A 21,182-nucleotide genomic window follows, 5' to 3' on the forward strand; every position below is an offset into this window, starting at 1 on the left:
TTGTGTCCTCAGGGATTACTGACAGAAGCTGATTTCAGTCAGGAGAATGTAACGTCACTTCGTTCTGCTGTTATTGCGGAATCTTCATCTGGTGGGCAAGGTTTTACCAAGTGCAACTGCAACGGTCCAAAAAAGTGCCAGTCCAACAGATGCAATTGTTTTAAAGCAAAGCTGAAGTGTAACTCAAGATGTCATCCCAGCCTCACATGCTGCAACAAATAAACTGTTGATAGATATGCCCAATATACAATGGGAAATGTGCCGCATTAATCAGTTACTGCAGTGCTCATTGCACTGGTGCAGTTTGGTTGAACTACGCAAGAAACTATACCTGAAATGTATACCTGATTATTCAAATGTATAAATAAATAAAAAAATCACCAGATGTATTGTCTGCTTATTTCCTCTTCAGGGATTTCATGAAATCCCTGACTGACTACATTTTTTAGGGATTTCACGAAATTACTGGAATTTCCAGGGATTTCATGAAATCCCCGAGTGATTCAGTAATTTCGCGAAATTACTGAAATTTTCAGGGATTTCATGAAATCCCTGGTTTCACAATCTTACTGTAACATATATACTGGCCTACATTTTCTAGAATCTTTATAAGCTTTCTGAACCATATGACACATATATATTTTTTTTTTCTTATATAAAATATTATTACCGATAATAAAGTGTTGCAACCATGTCAAATTCATTGATGGTCATTCCAATCCCAAATCAATCATAAATTATACAATATATGAGAAATAAATTTGACCGATTACTTTTGAGCCGACATATCCAATTAATGGCGCGAACATGCTGGTCGCAAAATTAGCAGGTTCGAAATACATGAGTACAAAGCATGGCTGACGGATTTGGCTTAGATGAATCGTCTATTGACGGTTTAGATGAGGAAAAATTTATGAACGAATTGTACCTGTTTGCCACAGAAAACAAAGAACCACCTAAGCAATCGCGAAAAGTTTGCAACAGATGCAGGTAAAAAGTCAAAATCATAAAACGCAATGTAATTCCGTGACCATTATTTGTAGGTTACACGCCACCAATTTATTTCTGTAAATATTACTTTTGATTTATTTATTCTATAACTGTGGTACTTATAAATGTTTTTAAATTACAAACTTTAAAACGAAGATGTAGGAGCTGGGGCCGCAGGGGCCTCGGCCGCGGCCCCAATATTCGGGCTAGTTAAACGGCAATGGGGCCGCGAATATTTGATACCGATTTTCTTAATAATCGTATTTTGAATAAAGCTACGTGCATATAGATCAATACCAGTCTGACACGATATTGAATAAACAAGTTACCATGTCATAATTACACCATCTAGCTAATTGGCGTGAAAATGGACGGGTTAGTGGAAGAAGAAGCAATAAGAAAATTATTATTTGTATCGTTTTTGATGTTTCAAAAACTGTAATTTATTGTTATAATTGCAACTACCCGTTATAATAGAATCGTCGTTAAATAGCTAACAATATGTATTATTTCATACTCGTCACATTAAAGTTTTGACTTTAAAATGGATGTTCTCGGCAAGGTCTGAATGATGTTGCTTTGATTGTTCAAAAAAGTGTGCAAATTAATGTATTAGATGAGTTTGAATTACTGTGACAATTTATATTTGTATATGGTACAGAAATAGAAATTATGAAATAAATGTAATAGTGAATAAATGTTACTAAACTATAATAGTTTTTTTATATATATAAACTATTTTAACCGAAAAGGTATAGATAAAAACATGAAAATAAAACCTGAACTCACTGGATATCGAGTCTTTCAATGCTTAAAGTTGAAAAAAATCTCGACGGCAGGGGACAACCCTCCCCAGCCCACCCCTTCCGCGGCCTCAATGTCAGTTCCCTTCCTACGCGCCTGAGATGATTTAAGTGTAGTGTCAGCCCTTAAGTACACCTCCAACAGCCTTGCCGATGAGCTAGCTTTTAACAATTTATGGCAATGCCTTTGGTGTCGGCTGCAGGTATATTAAGAGTTGATATTAGGAATTGTTGACTTGTACATCAAAGATGCCAGTCATTCAAGAACTTGCGATTTGTCGAGCTTGAGGCTTACTCCCAACTATTATTCCCTCTTTTTCATAAAGAATATACTGATTATGGGTTAGTTTAAAAAATATATTTTTCAATGATTGTGAAAAAACGATTGTGAAGAAAGTTATGATGAGAGATTGGTCTTGTCTTGTGGGGAAACTGGAGTGCCCGGAGAAAACCCACTTGTCTGGCTTGGTGACCACTAACCAAACTCACATGCGCCCATGACGGGAATTTAACCCGGCTCGCCTAGGTGAGAAGCGAGTGTGCTAACCACTGCGCTTAACCGAGGAATGGAGCACCACTGCTGGTCCAAAACACACAAATCATGAGCAAAACCTATGATAACGTCAAGGTCATAATTTTACACATTTTCCCAAAAGTGTGTTCCAAAATAAAAAACCCATTGCAGGTTTTCAAATTTGCACAAGTTGAAAAAAATAATTGCAATGACATTTTTTGAAAAATGTCGAAATCCTCTAATCACCGGTCATGCGTACAGGGTGATTAGAGGATTTCGACATTTTTCAAAAAATGTCATTGCAAATTTTTCCCCGTGACAGGCGGGGATACTTACCACTATACTTATTTCGTAAGTCCAAGGTCGTGGGTTCGAACCCCGACAGGTGCACATAGCAATTTGTGCAGTCTGTTACATTTGGAGCTTCTTAGGCTCCCCTTTGCTTATATAGCGGCAAGCACATAGTCCAAGCTTCTTAGGCTCCCTTTTGCTTTTACTGCTACCTGGAAGTCGAAGACAAATCCATAGTGAAACTCTATAGCCTCGTAGTCAAAATTCTGTTCTGCATGTTTTTCTAAAGTATCAGACTGGATTACTGTTCAAAACATATATGAGGTTCTAGACCTTATCTTTTGAAAGGATGGGTTAGTGCTAAACCTCAAAGTTTAAAAATAAGCTTCAACTAGGTAATAAAGTATGCCACATTGTCATTTTTCTAGGCATCAAAAGGCTGTAACAAAGTCATGAAAGCAATGACTAAATTAGTTAAAATACATATAAAACCATTTCTTACCTTTGCAAAATACTTGTTTATGTTTTAATGTGTGGATTTCTAATTATATTAAATAATAAGATGAAATGTCTCAAAAAAACCCTGACGCATACAGGTTCCATAGCATACTTATTCCATGGTTATGAAAACATTTTTTTTTTTTAATTTATTTTTTATTTACCCTTTCTTGCTAATTTTCAAGCCAAAGTGCAAGAAAGCATTGTTAATGTTTTTCCAATTCCACTGGTAAATGTATATCAAAGTCGTGGCTTCAATGAATCTGTGACTTTTTTTTTAGTCGTCCATTGACTGTGTGCTGGTGCCCTTATTTAGCAGCTGAGCGGATACAGATATCCACCGATGTTTTCATACTACAGCATCCTTTTGAGGTAAGTATTATGTTACAGCTTGCTTGTTACATGTTAATACATTTTAAGCGGAGATGCAGATTGAATGAATTTGTGTTTATCATTGAACATGTCATAATCATTTTGTGGTTTATAGTTTAAATCAATATCATTAAGTATAAAAACTAGTTGATAATTTCTTTAGATAGCAAAAGGAGATGTATATTGCAGGAGTTGCGGAAGCTGAAGACGGCTCCCATGTTGTACCAGAGTGTGCAGGAAGGCAAGTGCCATATCATCCGGGGCAAGAAGTTTAACAATAATAAGAGGTAAAGCTTTAATACAGGGTTCAAGCAAGAATTTTCCTCCCATATCAGTCTAATGGCATTATTTATTTTCTTTCCATTTTGAGAAAAGTTGTTTTTCAATTGAATTTTTAATCTAATATAGGGGGCAGAAATTGAGCCCAAATTCAAGAGTACAAGTGTATATTTTCCCCATTGTGTGTCAGAATTCCGATTCAGGCTTTTCTGTTTATGTGTAGAAAAAAAAAGAATCTGACCGAAACTATTATAAAATAACATGAATGTCATTAATATGGTACAAAAGACAAACACTTGGGATTATTAATTATATACACTTTTTTGAGTGTTTATTTGAAATTCCCTAGCCACATTCCCCTACAGCAGAGAAACAGTCATGGGATAGCTGTTCGTAGCTACAGTACACTACACGTGGAACTACACCTTTCCGTTTTCCTTGGCGGATTTTGGTTATCGCGGACACGACATCCAATTCATCATAATCCGCTTTCCTTGGTGTTTTCACTCGTTTGGCCGCCGAGACTGATCATTGGACCGTATAATTACAATCGCCGCGTTACTCGGGAGTAAAAACACCGCGAAACTCCGAGGAAACCGATAAGAATCTCCTACTGTACATGTATCTGATTTTGTGTAATTTATTTGAATACTGTTCTTTTATTGTGATGTTTCAATATTTTTCGGACTTACTTGCACATAATAAGACTCATAATCCTTTGACCGTGCAAAAATGCAATATATGTCGATGTCCATTTTTGACCGAGTTCTAATTATATCTTACTCATTTGACTTCCAACAGTTCCAGTTACTTAAAGTAATGTAAACATTCTGTTTGCTACGTATATTCAATAAATTTCTCTGAACTGTTTTTATTTAAACATGCAGTTTGATAAAAAAAAAATGCATTTTTCGCAATAACATACATGCCATATTGTCTGGAGACCATTCAGGGGAATTTGTTCAAAAGGCTGAAAATTCAGGGGGATTTTGGTAGTATTCAGGGGGATTTTTTAGCAGATCTAATTTGGCAAAATTTCAAAGTATTTTATATGCAAGTATGAAAAAAACAAATTGCCATAATTTTGAAAGGCTCCCGAGGGGATTATGTCCAGAATTTAAGGGGATTTGGGTCACATACCAGGGGATTTTCATCATCGCCATGTAGCACTACAGGCATGGCGCATGTGCCATTCACCGTGTTTACCCCTTTTTCCAGCACTTAATCTATATTTTTATGAGACACAGCCATATTGCATAATAAAAGCACTCACTTGCAAAATAGAATACTCCATAGAAAAATATGTTTCAGAGACAATTTAATGGGCTTACCTTCCTCTAAAATTGGATACAAAATCTGCTGCCTATGATCATAAATGATGACTTTCAGACTAATAGAGAGAATGGAATGAATTATCAATATTTTTCATTTCAATTCCCAAATAGTCAGATTTGTTCGCTTTTTCCGATAATTGCGATAAAGGTCAATGTCATGTATGTAAACATGTAAGTGAGGCATAACAAAGAACAGCTTTGTCTATTAGTTATTTTAATCCTTTTCTTTACTGAATAATTTACTGTCACCTTTAAATTATTAATCCTTTTGATGACAATGACACATGTTTTGAAGAACTCTTTAATTTGTTACATTCTCTCTGATTGGATAAAAATTATAATCAAACCAATGAAAATCGACCTTTTATCTGACCAGTCTAATATTGACATTTCTTTCTGTCAGTTTCAATCAAAACAATGCATGAAATGTGCCTTGCTGATTTATTAAGTGTCACCCAATAGGTGTTGTTAAAACACACCATCAGTTGATAATCCAATTAAGCTTCAGGACAGGAAGGGCATTATAACTGTAAACAGGCCCGGTGATAAATTTGTGTAATTTTAAGCACTCTTTTTTTTAATTCTGGGGGATTTTCATCCCCCTCCGGTAGACCGGGGGAAGGGTCAAAATTCCGGGGGATTTTTTCCCCCTCCGGGGGATATGGCATGTATGCAATAACAAACATGCCTGATAACCAAAAGTAGTCTTAATTTAGCGCACAATACGTCACTTTTTGCATATCACGTGACTTCCACATTGTCAAAAATACTAGATTGCGTTTCATACGTAAAATTTCTAATTATTAACTAAGAAGTTATGGTTTCAATATTTTAAAGCACAATATTCATACTAACATCGTAACTTTCATAAAATAGTTTAATTGAAAGCTGAATTATATTCATTGAGAGTAGGAAATAGATTACACCAATATCTTCATACATGTACATATGAAGATTAAATCGGCGATTTATTAAACCACAGTACATGAGTTACCTTCATACTTTTTAACGTCATAATTAACATTGCAATTTAGATATTATCTGGAATGCGGAAAAACAATATGTATCACAAAAGAAATAGTGACAGGGAGAAATATTCACACATACATGGTACTCAACACCTGCATATTACTCCAAGCCAATTTAGTTCTCAACAACACAAAAGCCGTATGATGTAATTATGGTAAACAAACAACACATGGTGTTATATCTTAAATGTGTGCGAATATCAACAGGCAATTAACGAATGTTAGTTGAAAGGTAAATTAATAACCGAACGTGATAAAGATGTATTGTTTTATTGAATAGGTATTCTTCCTTTTTTTACGAGAAAAAATTATTTTTATAAATGAAATAACTGCGAATGTAATTATTTATTTTCAATAGTAGCAATGTAGTAGCAAAGCATACAACTTGGAGTTCCGCTTTGAGGCCAATAAAACAACACGAACACCGGCGATACTGGCAATAAAACCCTCGGCAGAAAACTAGAAACTCGCGGATTTTAGCGAGGAAAAAGGTTATGTACTCGGTGGATGTCCGCGATAAATTAAAAACCCTCGGATTGACCGAGGGAAGTGGTAGTTCCGCATGGAGTGTACTGTAGATGTTGATGTCAACATCAAGTACCGTATTATATCATGTATAGGACGCTAGCATAGATAGGACGCAGGCAAAAAAATAGTTGAGAAAACGGGTAAAAACCCTTGATATATAAGATAGGACGCAGCGGAAAAATGTCAAAATCGGAGCCGAAAAATTGAGGTTGGTCAAGTATTTATAACATATATATTGAAGTAAAAAACAAACAAAAAATTGTATATAAGGCATATTTTGGTAACTGTCTTGTGTATTTCGATAATTATTGTCTTATTTTGGTAATTTAGTGTACACAACAATGATATATGTCTTGACATTTTGAGAACATTTATGCATATTATAAGACTTATACAAATGCCGTAGTAGTCCAGACTGACAGTCAACCGTTGCAACCGTTGCAATAGTCTCGACATGCTTTCTGAATGACAGTCAACCGTTGCAATCGCAACAAAACTGTGTATTGTCAAAAAGGCTTGTCGCTGTGCGGATTAAAGCATGTCGGCATAATTAAGTGTCAGTAATTAGCCTTGCCAGTGGAAGGCACATCGGGTAAAGTGCGAACAAACAACCATAAGGTTTTACCATCACAATAGTTTGTTCTATTGATGTTTTTCTAATGACAGACAGCGGGTGTTTTTCACACCTCCGCACATTTGAAAAGATTTGATAGTGATAATAATGCTACTTTGCGTTATGCACATTCATTTATCAATTTTTTAAAACAGTAACATACAACAAAATGTTTTGTAAAATATCGAAACATTAAAATCATAAACAACGATTAATTGATATTTACCTCCATTCCCGATTTCCGTTGCCGTTATAACTCAATCCAGTTAAAGTGCTGACTCACATCGAGTTTTTGTGAGTAGCGTCCCTTTTATAAAAAAGTAAACACTCGTGTTTTTTTCAATTTATTTCTCAATAAATCATTTTAAAGTAAACATTCAATATATTTCTGCGTGTGTTAACTTGCGTGATTTTACCTATGTCAGTTGTTCTCTTCGGTGACGCAGTACAGATACTTACTATTACCGCGTTCTTTCCCGGTCCAATATTTTCAACCTGAAATGGACTTGGAAAAAAACAGATGAAATTCTAATAGCATAGAAAGGACGCAGGCAATTTTTAAGACGAGAATTGGGGGTAAAAAAGTGCGTCCTATGCATGATATAATACGGTACATTTGTTGTGAATGAAAAATATAAAAGATTGAATCTATTAGATAGGGTCACTATTATTATAAGTGTGGTTACTTGACTAGATCAGAGAGGGTTAGGCTAGGTTTGGTTGTATGATTTGTGCAGTAGTGAGCGCATTCCCATCTCACCAAGGCATCCTTGGTTCAATTACCGGCCTTGGCGCCAGTGAGTTTGGTTTGTGGTCACCAATAAGGACAAGTGGGTTTTGCCTCATACTCCTGTTCTCCCCACAATACAAGACCACACCCTTGCGTAACATTGTGCCAATGAGAGTAATATGAATAATGTTGTAATATTTTGTTTTACAACTGTTGTAAAATAGAGGTTTAAACTAGACTAGACATGGTTAGGGTTTGAGTCCTTAGGACAGGCAAATAATATATAGAAGATTTGTTTTCTATAAAGCAAACTTGATCTGTTTTCAATCCCCTCTCTGCCTTGCATATCAGATGTGTGAGGTACCCAGACCTGCATGAGGTTCTCTCTAGCCCCGACACGCTGCTGCTCTTCCCTGGGGAGGATGCAGTCGACATTCGCCAGTTGGTGGGAGAGCCCAACACCTCATACAACCTGGTTGTCCTTGACGGCACTTGGTCCCAGGCCCGTGGGATGTATGCCAATAATAAACTCCTTCAACTGCCAAGGAAGGTATTGCAGTACAAAACATTTCTAATGGCGTAAGAAATGGCGATTTTTATTAGCTCAACTATTCGATGAATAAGGAGAGCTCCATACTCATCCTAGTGTCAGCGTCTGCATCACTCCTGGATTAAGGTTTTGCATGTTACCACAAGTCATTTAATTCAACATTTCAGCAAAAACTTCTCTTGCATTGAAACTTAAAGTAAATTCTTCAGCAAATGCATCATATAAGCAACTACTGGAAGTATTTCATTGAAAAATTATACAACATTTCTCATCCATTGGACCTACTTGAACTATTAAGTTAGATAACTCTATTTTGCATATAAAGCTTATTATGACCCTTTATTTTCTTACTTAGAAATTCTTGTGAAGGTTTTGCATGTAAGCATATGTAAGTCAATAACTCTGCAACTACTTCATGTTTTGCACTTTATACAATAAAGTATGATAACTCTAATTTGCATATATATAATGCACAATTTGCCCCTTTTTTACTGGTTAAGGTTTTGCATGAAATTGTTTTTTACAGTAATCCATGCAAATTTCACTAACACTTTGCAATCCTTGCACATTGAAACTTGCACTGGAATCGTCGAGCAGGCTGTCTCTGTGAAAGCTGTTGTTTATTTGTCATAGCTGGAATATGTTCTGTATGTTCCTACTTTGGTAATAAATTCCTATGATGTAGATACATTTCAATATTCTAGATGTGAGGATGATGATTCATGTACAAACCTTATAGGTTAACATGCATGTTTTTTAATGACTTTTATGAATTTTAAGCAAGTTCTTGTTCTCCTTGTGATGTCACAGTCATTCGCGAAGTAAGAATATAAATATAAGTGTATTCTAGGTGAAGGTGGAGACAGATATGACGAGTCGTTACGTGATTCGGACCCAACCCACGGACACCGCCCTCTCTACCCTCGAGTCTGTAGCTGTGGCCCTCTCCATACTAGAGAACAGGCCTGAACTGGTTGAGGTGAGATTTGACACCATTATGACCATAGGTGGCAGCATCAGTCGGTGATGGGGATTTTTTTAGTTCTTATTTAATCATATATATTATAACAAGGTCTCTAAAACTGTTTGCATCCTTTGCCAGAATAAAAGACCAGAACTTTTCAAGAAATAGAACAAAGTGAATCAACATTTGCTTGCATTTGCTTTCATTCAAATTGTGTTTAAAAATATGACATGTTTTTCAGTGTGTCAGTGTGTATACCAAGTGATATTAAAATTGCGTCATAAATGCTACTTCAGAGGGCAACATATTGCTTCGAATGAATACTTTAAGCAAAGATACCTTTACTATTTCTTCACCATTTTAAAAGAAACATTGCTCAGTCTACGCCGCTTACCATGCCACGCCTTCGGTCTTTTGCCAGAGTTTGATTGAGAGTTTGGTTTATTAAATTACTTCGACAAACCTTTGTACAAAATGTCTGTCTGACGGAGCACTGTCAAAACATTATTTTGGAAGCATGTGATGAAGTATAAGAAAAGTGATTTTTGTTTAAAGACTTCATTTTAAGCAAATTGTTGTCTTCTGATGTAGCATATATATATATGACATAATTTATTATGTGGTATACACTCACTGTTTTTGGAGAACCTTTTATCAATTAATTGTATGTTAAAAAAAATTAGTCAAATGCGTTCTTCTTGGGGGCCTTCTTATAATGTTCACGATTATTTTCCTATCTCAGACTGATGTAAAAAAAAACTGCTAAATGTAAAAAAAAAGAAAGACTTTTGGATGGCTTATTCTTAAAAGACACCGCTATAAAACATTTTAAATCTTTGTCTGTAGATGCTTAAATGAACAGTATATTACAATGCCTATATTATATTAATAAAAGGGATGATTTCCCTAATGGCAGTGGTCTTGATTGTTTCAAATGCTAGTTACTGCTCTAGGCCCTCTGGAGGTTCAAGATTTGTTATTGATTGTTTCAGACACCAGTTGCCCTTTTGAGGCCTTCTGTAGGTTGAAGATGTGTTATTGATTGATTCAGACACCAGTTGCCCCTTTAATGCTCTGTAGGTTCACAGGGTTCTCAATAAGAACCGGCCGCCGGCCAAAATGACCGGTTCAAATGGCATTTGGGCCGGTTCAAAATCGCCTAGTAACAAAAATTAAAAGTTCCCAAATCGTTTACAATTTAAATTTTTAAAATCCGTCAACGAATAAAAAAGTTATTGCCTTTTAAATACGACGACTTGATTAGCGTTCGCCCGGTCCCGCATATTTCTTTACCGCGCCGTTTAATAAACTTCACTAGTCCGTGTAGATAGACGATTGATAAAACGCTTGGAAGCAAGCGTCTCATTCTAGTAAAAATGAAGAATAGAAAAATACACGATTTCTTTCACCGTGTCGAGTGAGTATAAGATAAAAATGAAATAAAACAGTTGCATTTATGAATTTCTTGTTCTGTTTATTGTTTCACGTTTGATTTCCACCGTTTATTTTGTGTTCTGTTTATTGTTTCACGTTCGATTTCCACCGTTTATTTTGTTTGAAGTTTTGATCGTTGTTTATTCCGTACAAGATGCATTATTACGAAGATTTGATACGGAGGTAAGTTTACTCTATTATCATTATCATTATTCTGTATGAAAAAAATCGTAGCAATATTAAAGACTCACCAAATATAAAGTGGGTTGGGTAAGGTAATTTTTTTAATTTTTGCTTTAACTTCAATTTTAATACAAATTTGCAACTACATGATGTCAAAATTAGACAGTGTGTCCCATTTATAACAAAACATTTTTATTGCAAGTGTTTTGAACAAAACAAAAACATGTAAAAAAGATAGTGTACTTTTGATTTCAGTTGCATTTCCAGTGACGGTAGGTGTTCAGACTGACACATGCATGGCACTGGACACAGTCACACCTTGTAGGGAGGAAATTCGGGCAGTCCTCAAGGATATACTTGTTGAGGGGGAGGGGGACTACTACTCGTCCAGTTCATCAGATGAGGACAGTGACATGTGTTAATAACAGGGTTAAGCGTAATGAATACTGTTCTTATTAATTCAATGTGCCTTATGTATTTTCACAGTACAATTGCATTGTAGTTTTGTTAATACATTGTATATGGTGTTTAAAATACAATTTTCAAATGGATATTTTGTGGTTGAAATTTGGTAAATAAATATAATTGCATTATGATATATATAGATCCTGATACAACTACTGCTCAGCAGTACTTGTATCTGCATATTTAGGGGATATTACTTATAAAATTGCACTTGAAAGGGGTGATTTAAAAGGCATTCAAATAACCCCAGAATGCAGGAAATGACGCGCTCACTTAAAAAAATTTCCGGGGGAGGAACCCCGGACCCCCCCCCCACAATTTGGGCCTGTTACTTTTTATAAACGGCCTGTTCACTGAAAATTTATTGAGAACCCTGGGTTCAAGATGTGTTATTGATTGTTTCAGACACCAGTTGCCCTTTTGAGGCCTTCTGTAGGTTGAAGATGTGTTATTGATTGTTTCAGACACCAGTTGCCCCTTTAATGCTCTGTAGGTTCAAGATGTGTTATTGATTGGTGTAGAAACCAGTTGCCCATTTGAGGCCCTCTATATGTTCAAGATGTGTTATTGATTGTTTCAGACACTAACTGCCCCTTTGAGGCCCTCTGCATGTTCAAGATGTATTATTGATTGTTTCAGACACTAGTTGCCCCTCTAAAAGCCCTCGGGAGGTTCAAGATGTGTTTATGATTGTTTCCGACACAAGTTGCCCTTTGGAGGCCTTCTGCATGTTTAAGATGTGTCAGTGATTGTTTCAGACAGCAGTTGCCCTTCCGGAGGCCCTCTAGAGGTTAAAGATGTGTTTATGATTGTTTCAGACACTAGTTGCCCCATTGGAGGCCCTCTAGAGGTTTAAGATGTGTTTATGATTGTTTCAGACACTAGTTGCCCTTCCAGAGGCCCTCTAAAGGTTTAAGATGTGTTTTTGATTGTTTCAGACACTAGTTGCTCCATTGGAGGCCCTCTGCAGGTTCCAGTTGCATCACGGAGCTGTGGCCCACCAGAGCAGGGAGTACAAGATTGCCCATGGACTCTGGAACAAAACCCTTCCCAGGAAACTCATACGTCGGATGCAACGGCAGGATGCAGAGAATGCCTTAACTAGAGACAGTGGTGAACACAGTATGTTGACTGTATAGATACATTGATTGTATGATGGTTATTATTTCAACAAGGATCAAAATCGAATGGAATGCAACATTTTATTTTTAGTGTTTTGAACTAAGTCCAACGTGCTATCCAAATCTGACATCCGCACAAACAGTAATTGGACACGATATCAAAGTCATTGATGAAAGGAAATTTGATAAAAAGTATTTGAATACCTTATAGGCATAAAGCATATAATATAATAAAAAGAAACCATTTATAGAGTAAACAATATATATAGGATAATTGTTTGTTTCAGTGTAAGATCACACATTATTTCACCTTATAAACAAAGTAAATACTTCACTGGTTGCTATGCCACTGGTGAAATAGAACTTTTTCTACCCACTCTGTGGTATATACTTCAAACATGTCAAAATAAAACAACTGGATAAAATTTCAATGCCATTATTGACTATTACTTTTTTATACAGACAGAGTTGATGACCCCATCAGAAAGAAAGAGGACGAAAACACACTGAAGATGCAGTTGACCTCAACCAAGACCTGTGATGCTGACCAAGGAAACTTGACACCATCCATGGACAACCTGGAGGAGTTCTCAGAGTCCCAGATAAGCACCACCTGTGATATAATACCATCATGTGATAGTAAACCTTCTGATACTATGGATAGAAATTCGACATACTGTGATACATCTCTAAAGGAAGCTCTTAATGGCACTGAAAATATTGATATGAAATGTGATAGAACTGTAGACAGTTGAAGTATTGTACTGTTAAGTTTCCCAATTCTACAATCAAGGATCATAATTATTTCTACAAACTCAATATTCCCAATAGACATGTTATTCTAGCTTTTTGTCAAATATAAAAGAAATTTAGTTTATCTTTTATCTTTGACAGAAATTGGAGAAATTACCGTATATGTCTTCTTAAGCATGCAGGTAATGTCTTTTTGAGATCCCTGGGTGCCAAAAAGAACCATTTTCCCTAATTTAACAACTTTTTAAAATCCGCTCAATTGAAGGAAAATACAATAATCAATATTTGCTGCATCCTAGCGGTAACATACCATGTAGTGTAAATCAATAAAATGGTCAACTGAATATGTGGATTCAATATATCACTACACAATTTTTGGCATCGCGACTCTCATTGTTTACAATAGCGTATGGTTTTCACCGGAATTTATGGCATTTTGTAGAGTTTAAGCTTATGGTATTCATTGTTCATGTCACAAAATGGGGAATTGGAAGCCCCTGGATCTTCTATGGGGTCATGCATGTTTAATATGACATTTACGGTATTTATGAAAACACTTCTCATAGATGAGCTTCTTTGCTTTTATGGAAAATGATTGTGTTAACCTTAACTTGCTAAAAGTCAACTGTTATATTCCTCACGAGTTCTGGCTTATGGGTTTATACTCACCACTATTTTTGCAATGCGCCAAAAGCTTCCATCTCATTTTCTGATGTATCTGTCCATTTTTAAAAACACTTTACTAGAGCCCAAATTTATGGTTTTCAAACAACTGAATTGCATAAAAGCTAGTATAAGTTGCTGTGATAATAAACACTTCATCTGGAAACAAGTAAATTGAAATAATCTAGTAGTTTAAACTTGGGTCCTAATTTCTCAAAAAAACTTTAACTGAACACAGTATCTTATTTTATTTAGCAACAATACTTACTTTATGTACTTATGATTTTACAAAACAAAAAGTTGTATACAGTTGTAGCTATAGGCTGAGGGCTACAGTTCAGAATGTCATCCCAGACATGAAGGGACAACAGTTTTGACTGTTACACAAATGCCCATGCAACCACTGTTTTATTACCTGATAATATCAGGGCTCTCAATAATTTTTGAAGTAGAAGGGTGAGCATAGAAAGTAGAAGGGGGGTTTAGGGGGGCCTCCCCCAATGGGGTTTAAGGGGCAGAGCCCATATTTAACCGGGGGCCCAGGGGGTCGAAATTGTTTTTAAGCATTATGAAATCAGTCAAGTTAACTCTCCTAAGAGCAAAATTCCTGTTTTCCACATCATTTTACATGTGTTTGGAGTGTAAATACCATTGATACGAGTAAAAAAAAGTTTGAAAACATACATATTTTTATTCATAAAGTATTGCTCCTGATTGGATTCATCAGCACATGGCAGATCAAATGGCTTGCTGAAAACCTCATCGTTAATCAGATCAGCAATCTCGTCTCTGGTCATTGCCATTGGCCCACCTTCAGTTTGTACAGAAGCATCACTAGTCTTGATCAGACCATTTGGATTTTTTGCATTTTAGATCTTGCAACATGTGCCTTCTTTGGTAATTTTCTTCTGGATTTTTCATTCAGCCAATATCAGACAGCTTTGAAGATGAGTATCAAACAGCTTTAAAGTTTATATAGATGAAAATTCTTTTACCTGTATCAGTAAGATGTCAGAAAAACTGGCTTAAAGCAGTCATTGTAACAGAAAATTGGGTCTTTCAGAAGAATAGCAACATAGTCGAAAATAATCGCATCCGAAATATGTGTAGTTCTTGCAATCACATTTTTAAAGCCATAATTGCGCTGTTATTGAGTCGCCATTAATATAACTGGAATAACATTCATATACCTACATAGAGACATTGAATGATTCAAATTTTCTTTGTTAACCATTGTCTTTTCTCAAAGTGTTGTAGATGCATATTAGTTAAATACAAGCGCTTTTAATAACACGATTCATATAAGGGAATCAGCAGTTGAATGTATTTTAAAATCAAATTGATCCTTTTTTTTTGTTTCAATTCAAAAGTTATTGAACATATAAACATAGTAATATTTTTATGTATGATAAGGGACATTTTAAGAACAAAATCACGAGATCTTACTAATTTAACATGAAGATTAGGACTCAGGACTGGTATTGTGTTTATACAGTAAACTAAACTCTGATGTATATCTACAGTAGGCTTAAGTTATCTGTGACAAATGACAGATATGAACAGTCAGTATTAGTATACTGAAGTCTAAGGCCTAAATGCTTCAGCAACTTTTGATATGACAAGATTTTTCTCTGGCTTGGGCATTTGCTTACAATAGTACTCCATTCTGTTCTGCACATTATCAACTGTATGCCTGCAGGAACTTGCTGTATGATGCCTATTTTGTAGTGAAAACCCCCGTGAACATGGCACTGATGTCAAAGGGCGTGAACCCAAGACTGAAGCTAATGTTTCTTAAAGTCGGATATGCATCTTTATAGTCATAAATAACATAGATGCAAAATTCTGTCAAACTCGGGTCTCGGTTTTTGTTCATCACATTCTTAAATTGGTGAAATGAGCGCCTTAGTTCATTTGCATTCACAAGTGACAGATTTTTGCCATGGGGCACTTATTGATTTTCAAATAAAAAGCAGGTGTTTCCTGATTTTTAGGTTACAGCCACCAATTTATGAGCCAAATTCGTTCATTCACTGACCACAAGATGCAAACCTGCATGCAAGGAATTTTTTTACAAGAGATACACGTAAACCAATATAATACGTAATGAAAAACCTGTTTGAATAATGTGACTTGTCAGAGTAGGGGTATGGTAAACGATTATTGATGATGGTTCACTATTTATTTCTATTGATTAACAGTTCAATGGTAATGCTGATATGTAGGTTTCCTGTCAGAGGATAAGCTCCTCTCGACTACCGAGGGTCCACCTCTTTCTCACAGGGTTAGGGGTGTGCTGCTAAAGACTTCTGTCTGATGTAATGTTCGTAATAATATTTTAACTATAATAAGTATAGCCAGTTGGATATTTTAAAGATTTAAAGTTGTAATTTTGTTTAAAGATGTTTTGTCGAAAAGGAAGATGCCGGATGTGAGGTAAAGCTCATTACCAAATTTGCTCACCAAAACTTAAAGGTTACACATAATTAAATTTGCACCCGTTACAATAAGTAGTTTGGAGTTTGTTATTTATAATCTTAAAGTTTTAATACTCAACACAACGTGCTGAAGTTTTAGTGTCTCAATGAATTACGCTGCCTCTCGTAAGAACATAATATAATCTATTCATATTGGCAATAGTCAAAGCCGTCAATTCAGATTGGGTCACACCTGTTTTCACAGTTAAGTTGAATTTCATTATACCCCCACAAATGAAGTTTGAGGGGGTATATAGGAGTGAGCTTGTCGGTCGGTCGGTCGGTCGGTCTGTCGGTTTTCATGGTTTCCGGACGATAACTCATGAAAGGCTAGACAGATTTGAAAATTTTTTGGTACACAGGTGTAACATCAGAAGATACAGGTCAAGTTCGATATTGGGGCTGGTGGGGCCAAGGTCAAGGTCACTGTTACTAAAAATAGAAAAATTGTTTCCGGACGATAACTCATGAAACAAAAACATAAACTATATGTCTGTTGCCTTTTACCCATACATACATGCTCTGGATTGATATGACCACAAAAGCCATGCCAGTAGAGCATAGGCCCTTTTGGGCCTCTTGTTTATGTAAACTATACAAATCTTACAATTCCTGCCCAAGTTGTGTATCATTTTGACAGCTCGTCAAAACTTGTATATTGCACGGATGCTCTTTTTGCATCAATTTGATCATTTTCTTTGAATTTTTGAACTCCTATTTGTAGAATCTCTCTAAACTCAACAACATTTTTACCTTTCGACACATTGTTGAGCTGGCTGCTTAGGTCATTGTCAGGCTCCACATCTGCTTGTCTTGACATCCTCCTCTTAACACCTCTCCCCCGTCCTGGCATTTTCATAAACTTAACTTTAAACTAGATCATTTTTTTTCCGATATTTTTTCCACATGTTGCTCCCTCAAAGGCTAGAGAGAAAAGAATGTTCTAGGCTAGTCACATGGTCAAGTTATCGGATGACCTGAGCTTTCCGCATAATGATTTCTGGGCAACCACTTGTGCTTCCCCATATCTAGGTTGTAGAAAACATTTAATTCTTAATGAAAATATTTCCATTAGGAAATAATTTTTGTTATTGTTCCGCATGACATTTATAAATGTAAACGACTAAACGGTGCAAATAAATTGTGATTATTATTTTTGTTGCATTTCATAATAAGAAATACATAACACCACCTGGTATAATTTTCAATGATAAATTTAATTATTATTTTCAACATATGTCTCAGTTACTGGCACTGGTAGAAATGTTCCCATCATTATCAGCTATCATTATAGATACAGTTATGGCTGCTACTCTCAAAACATCTTGATCCAGACGGAAAGTAGAGAACTTTGAGTGGCAATGAAGCTGAATTTGTTCGCTATACTGCTTGTCATTAACTGCAACTAATACACAATAACATAAATATTCAATCTCTTATACCATTTCTAAACATTGATCACATAGGCACCAGTCAACGTTGCAAACTCAAAACATTTCAAGAATACCATCATCTAGCTAATTTTTCTTCATCTGTTTCCCCCTCAGATTTGGAATTCTGGTTTTCTGTATTTTGCTGCGATTCAAAGCGATATGTTCGTATGTTAAAATCATTTAATTTCAATAGTTTTTTCAGCATCTGATAAGAAGTTTTCACAACGGTTTGAATTATAAGTGTCATTGTCACAGGGGAACCTGTGTAACAGTGAACATATATATTTTTTTAGAATAACCCCCTTCAATTTAGGTAAGAGCATGGAGAGCACCTCTATTCCATGAGTTACTGTTTGCGCCATGGGTCTGCTGTGGATCACAACAACATGGTGTGGTCTCACTTCCTTCAGAGCCCACTCAAGTTGTCCCATCTGTAGGGTCCAGTACCGTAAATGACTGGGTATTAGACACATTTTTTCCCCTCAGATTCTGATGCAAAGAAATGCCTGCATATAATACCCAGTAACAATTTTTTGAACTTTTTTTCTGAGGTCGATTTCAAGCGGAGAGTTTGTTTAGATTTATGTAGAAAGGGATGTTACTCGCATCATATTGATCGATTATATACGGGTTAAAACGGCAGTTGAAAATCGGTATATGGTATATCGTAAGACGTTTATAATTTTAACAAAAATATTTTTTGATTAAAGTTATTCAATATTATATTATTATGGATTATTTGAATAACGGAGTTTAATAATCTAATCTTGCAAATGTATTCCCAAAACCGCTCCAAAATTCCGCATGCCAAGGTCTAGATTGTCCCTAATCGTTGATGCTCCGGGAGATTGCAAAAGACAGTGTGGCGGGAGATTGCAAACGACAGTGTGCATTCACAAAGTTCAAAAGTTCCTGTAAAGTTGAAAGGACAATCTAGAAGCCAAAATGCTGCCTGTGAAAGTGCTCTTTATGCTGATATTCCTTACGTTTGCACCGAAACAGGTCTGGATATAAGCCTGGAATGCATAATCTTTTCGTAGGATGTTCATTGCATTCAGAAATACTACAGCGAATAACTGGTCTAGACAAATTTACGTATTTGATTGGCGAAATTGGTGTACTGGTCACCTGGTGGCCTTTGGCGTTACAGCTCACCTTTAAGTTGTCCAGACATGGCTTGGACGTTGAGATTTTTAGGGGTTCACTGTTCCTGTACAGACTGGTTACATTATACTTTGTTTCTAGTTATACATAATCGTTGCTAACAAGCAGGCCGCATTTCTTGGCACTTAATCCTGGATGGGATTTTCTCATATTTTTTTCATATGTTCTCCTCACCACACTCTCATGGTTACGTCCATACTTTGTGTATATGGTATCAAATGTCCTGTACTTTAGCAGGTCTTTTAGAACAGAATCTGGTTCCGTTGTGTTTTTTTGTTTGCATATGCGCCTAAAGTTTGATGCCATCAATCTCTCCTCCCTTGCTAGTGCCCACAAATCAGACTGGCCTTGGCTTCTCGTTAGACACTCAATTGTCATGCAATCAAATTCTGTGATCTGCATTGATTTAAAGTATGAATTAAAGAAATCATTTTGTTTTGGGTCTTTAAGGTTTACACTATCACTAAAGTTAAAATTAATTTCGTTCTGTTTTGGAATTAAGATGGAGTCAGTTTTCACTTCGAAGTTCTTCAGCCACCCAGCATTTGCACCCATGCCAAGAAGTTTGTCCTTAAACTTGTCCACATCAACTGGCTTCTGTATATTGAAAACTGGCACGGACAGCTTTTTAATTACACTTTGCTTCCCATGAATCACCTTTTGAAATGTAAGGTCCTGAGACTTTTTGGGGGTTAATTTCCGTTTCCTAGGATTGTTCCATTTACATTTCACTGATGTTGGTGCAAGTTTACCATCTTTCTTCTTCTCTGTTATGTCTGCAATGCCATACAGGAGGGCAGCTATGTGGTTGCAGCCTTCGCCTTTCCTGAAACATAGAAAATGTAGTCTGATAGAAAATTTACATGGAAATAAATCACTGTTAGGTAATGCACCAGCCATTTGTAATCACAGCCCCCAAGCTCCAGGGGAAAACCTGGGACAGTGGGGAAAATGGGTGGTGTTTTTACCTTCTAGGTTGCCACACAGAGCCGAGTGAAGGCGGTGGATTTGTTTTTGGGCTGAAAATAGCTGGAAAAGGCTTTACCTAGGATGTCCCCGGAATGCGGGGTGTTAACTTTTTCCATTTCCCAGCCTGCAGATTTTGGAAAACTGTTATATTTTCTCAGTTTTAATTATAATATATCTAACCAAAATATGAATATGATGTTATGTTTTACAAGTAGAAAATTGAACATACCCTGCAGTGCAACTGCATTCAGCAGAATTTATGCAACGAATCATCTTTGAAAGCATCACCCATACAACATAGTCAGGACACGGTTTCTGGTTTGTTGAAGGCATTGATGGAATCGCCTTGCATCTAACGAAGCAATGACTCTCGTTTTCATCTGAGTTGTTAACCTGAAGAACAATTATTAAAACAATAATCAAAGCTAGAAAATAAAAACGCTGTTATTAATAACGCTACAATTTTTTTAAAGTTGCACTCCCACAGATTGAACATTTAGGCAGCTGTTTTAATTTTTGTCTTGGAACAAGCCAATTTTTGCGAAAATGCATGGAAACCAGTTACATAAGACTGCTGACAAAAATTAGGTCACAGATTTTTATATTTCAGTTAAAAAATTGATGTTTTATGCATTTTTCTGAAACCGTTAGTATGGTTTAAGGCATAAAACATGCATTTTCAAATGGAAATATGAAAACCTGCGATTTGTCTATTATCATTGGTTTACAGATATTTATGCAACAATTTGCTCTTTCCAAGACAAAAAATAAAAAAGTTGTAAAAACGGAACATCTGTGAGAGTGCAGCTTTAAAAAAGAAGAACACACATTTTTCGCAATTAGGTTTAATTTATTATCAAATTCTTTAACCATCTTCGACACACTGTATTTTAACGACAAATTTAACAATTTAAAATACCAATACTTTCATGGGAAAATTTACAGAAGTAAGAATATTAATAAATTTATTGTTGGACATGAAAACCATTGGCAGACACTGTTATCTGAGTTTATTTAACTACAAAG

The 21,182-nt window shown here is 35.9% G+C and overlaps 1 protein-coding gene across 1 annotated transcript; it reads left to right on the top strand.

Annotated features, from left to right (window-relative positions):
• The first annotated feature begins 853 nt into the window (after positions 1-853).
• LOC128226442 (tRNA-uridine aminocarboxypropyltransferase 2-like) lies at positions 854-14,580 on the top strand. Its single transcript, XM_052936316.1, has 7 exons — positions 854-990; positions 3,378-3,468; positions 3,658-3,755; positions 8,332-8,530; positions 9,381-9,509; positions 12,515-12,698; positions 13,160-14,580. The coding sequence occupies exons 1-7, from the start codon at positions 854-856 to the stop codon at positions 13,450-13,452; spliced, it is 1,131 nt and encodes a 376-aa protein (XP_052792276.1). The 3' UTR covers positions 13,453-14,580.
• The last annotated feature ends 6,602 nt before the right edge of the window (positions 14,581-21,182 follow it).

Source organism: Mya arenaria, chromosome 3, assembly GCF_026914265.1.
Source record: "Mya arenaria isolate MELC-2E11 chromosome 3, ASM2691426v1".
Taxonomy (NCBI): domain Eukaryota; kingdom Metazoa; phylum Mollusca; class Bivalvia; order Myida; family Myidae; genus Mya; species Mya arenaria.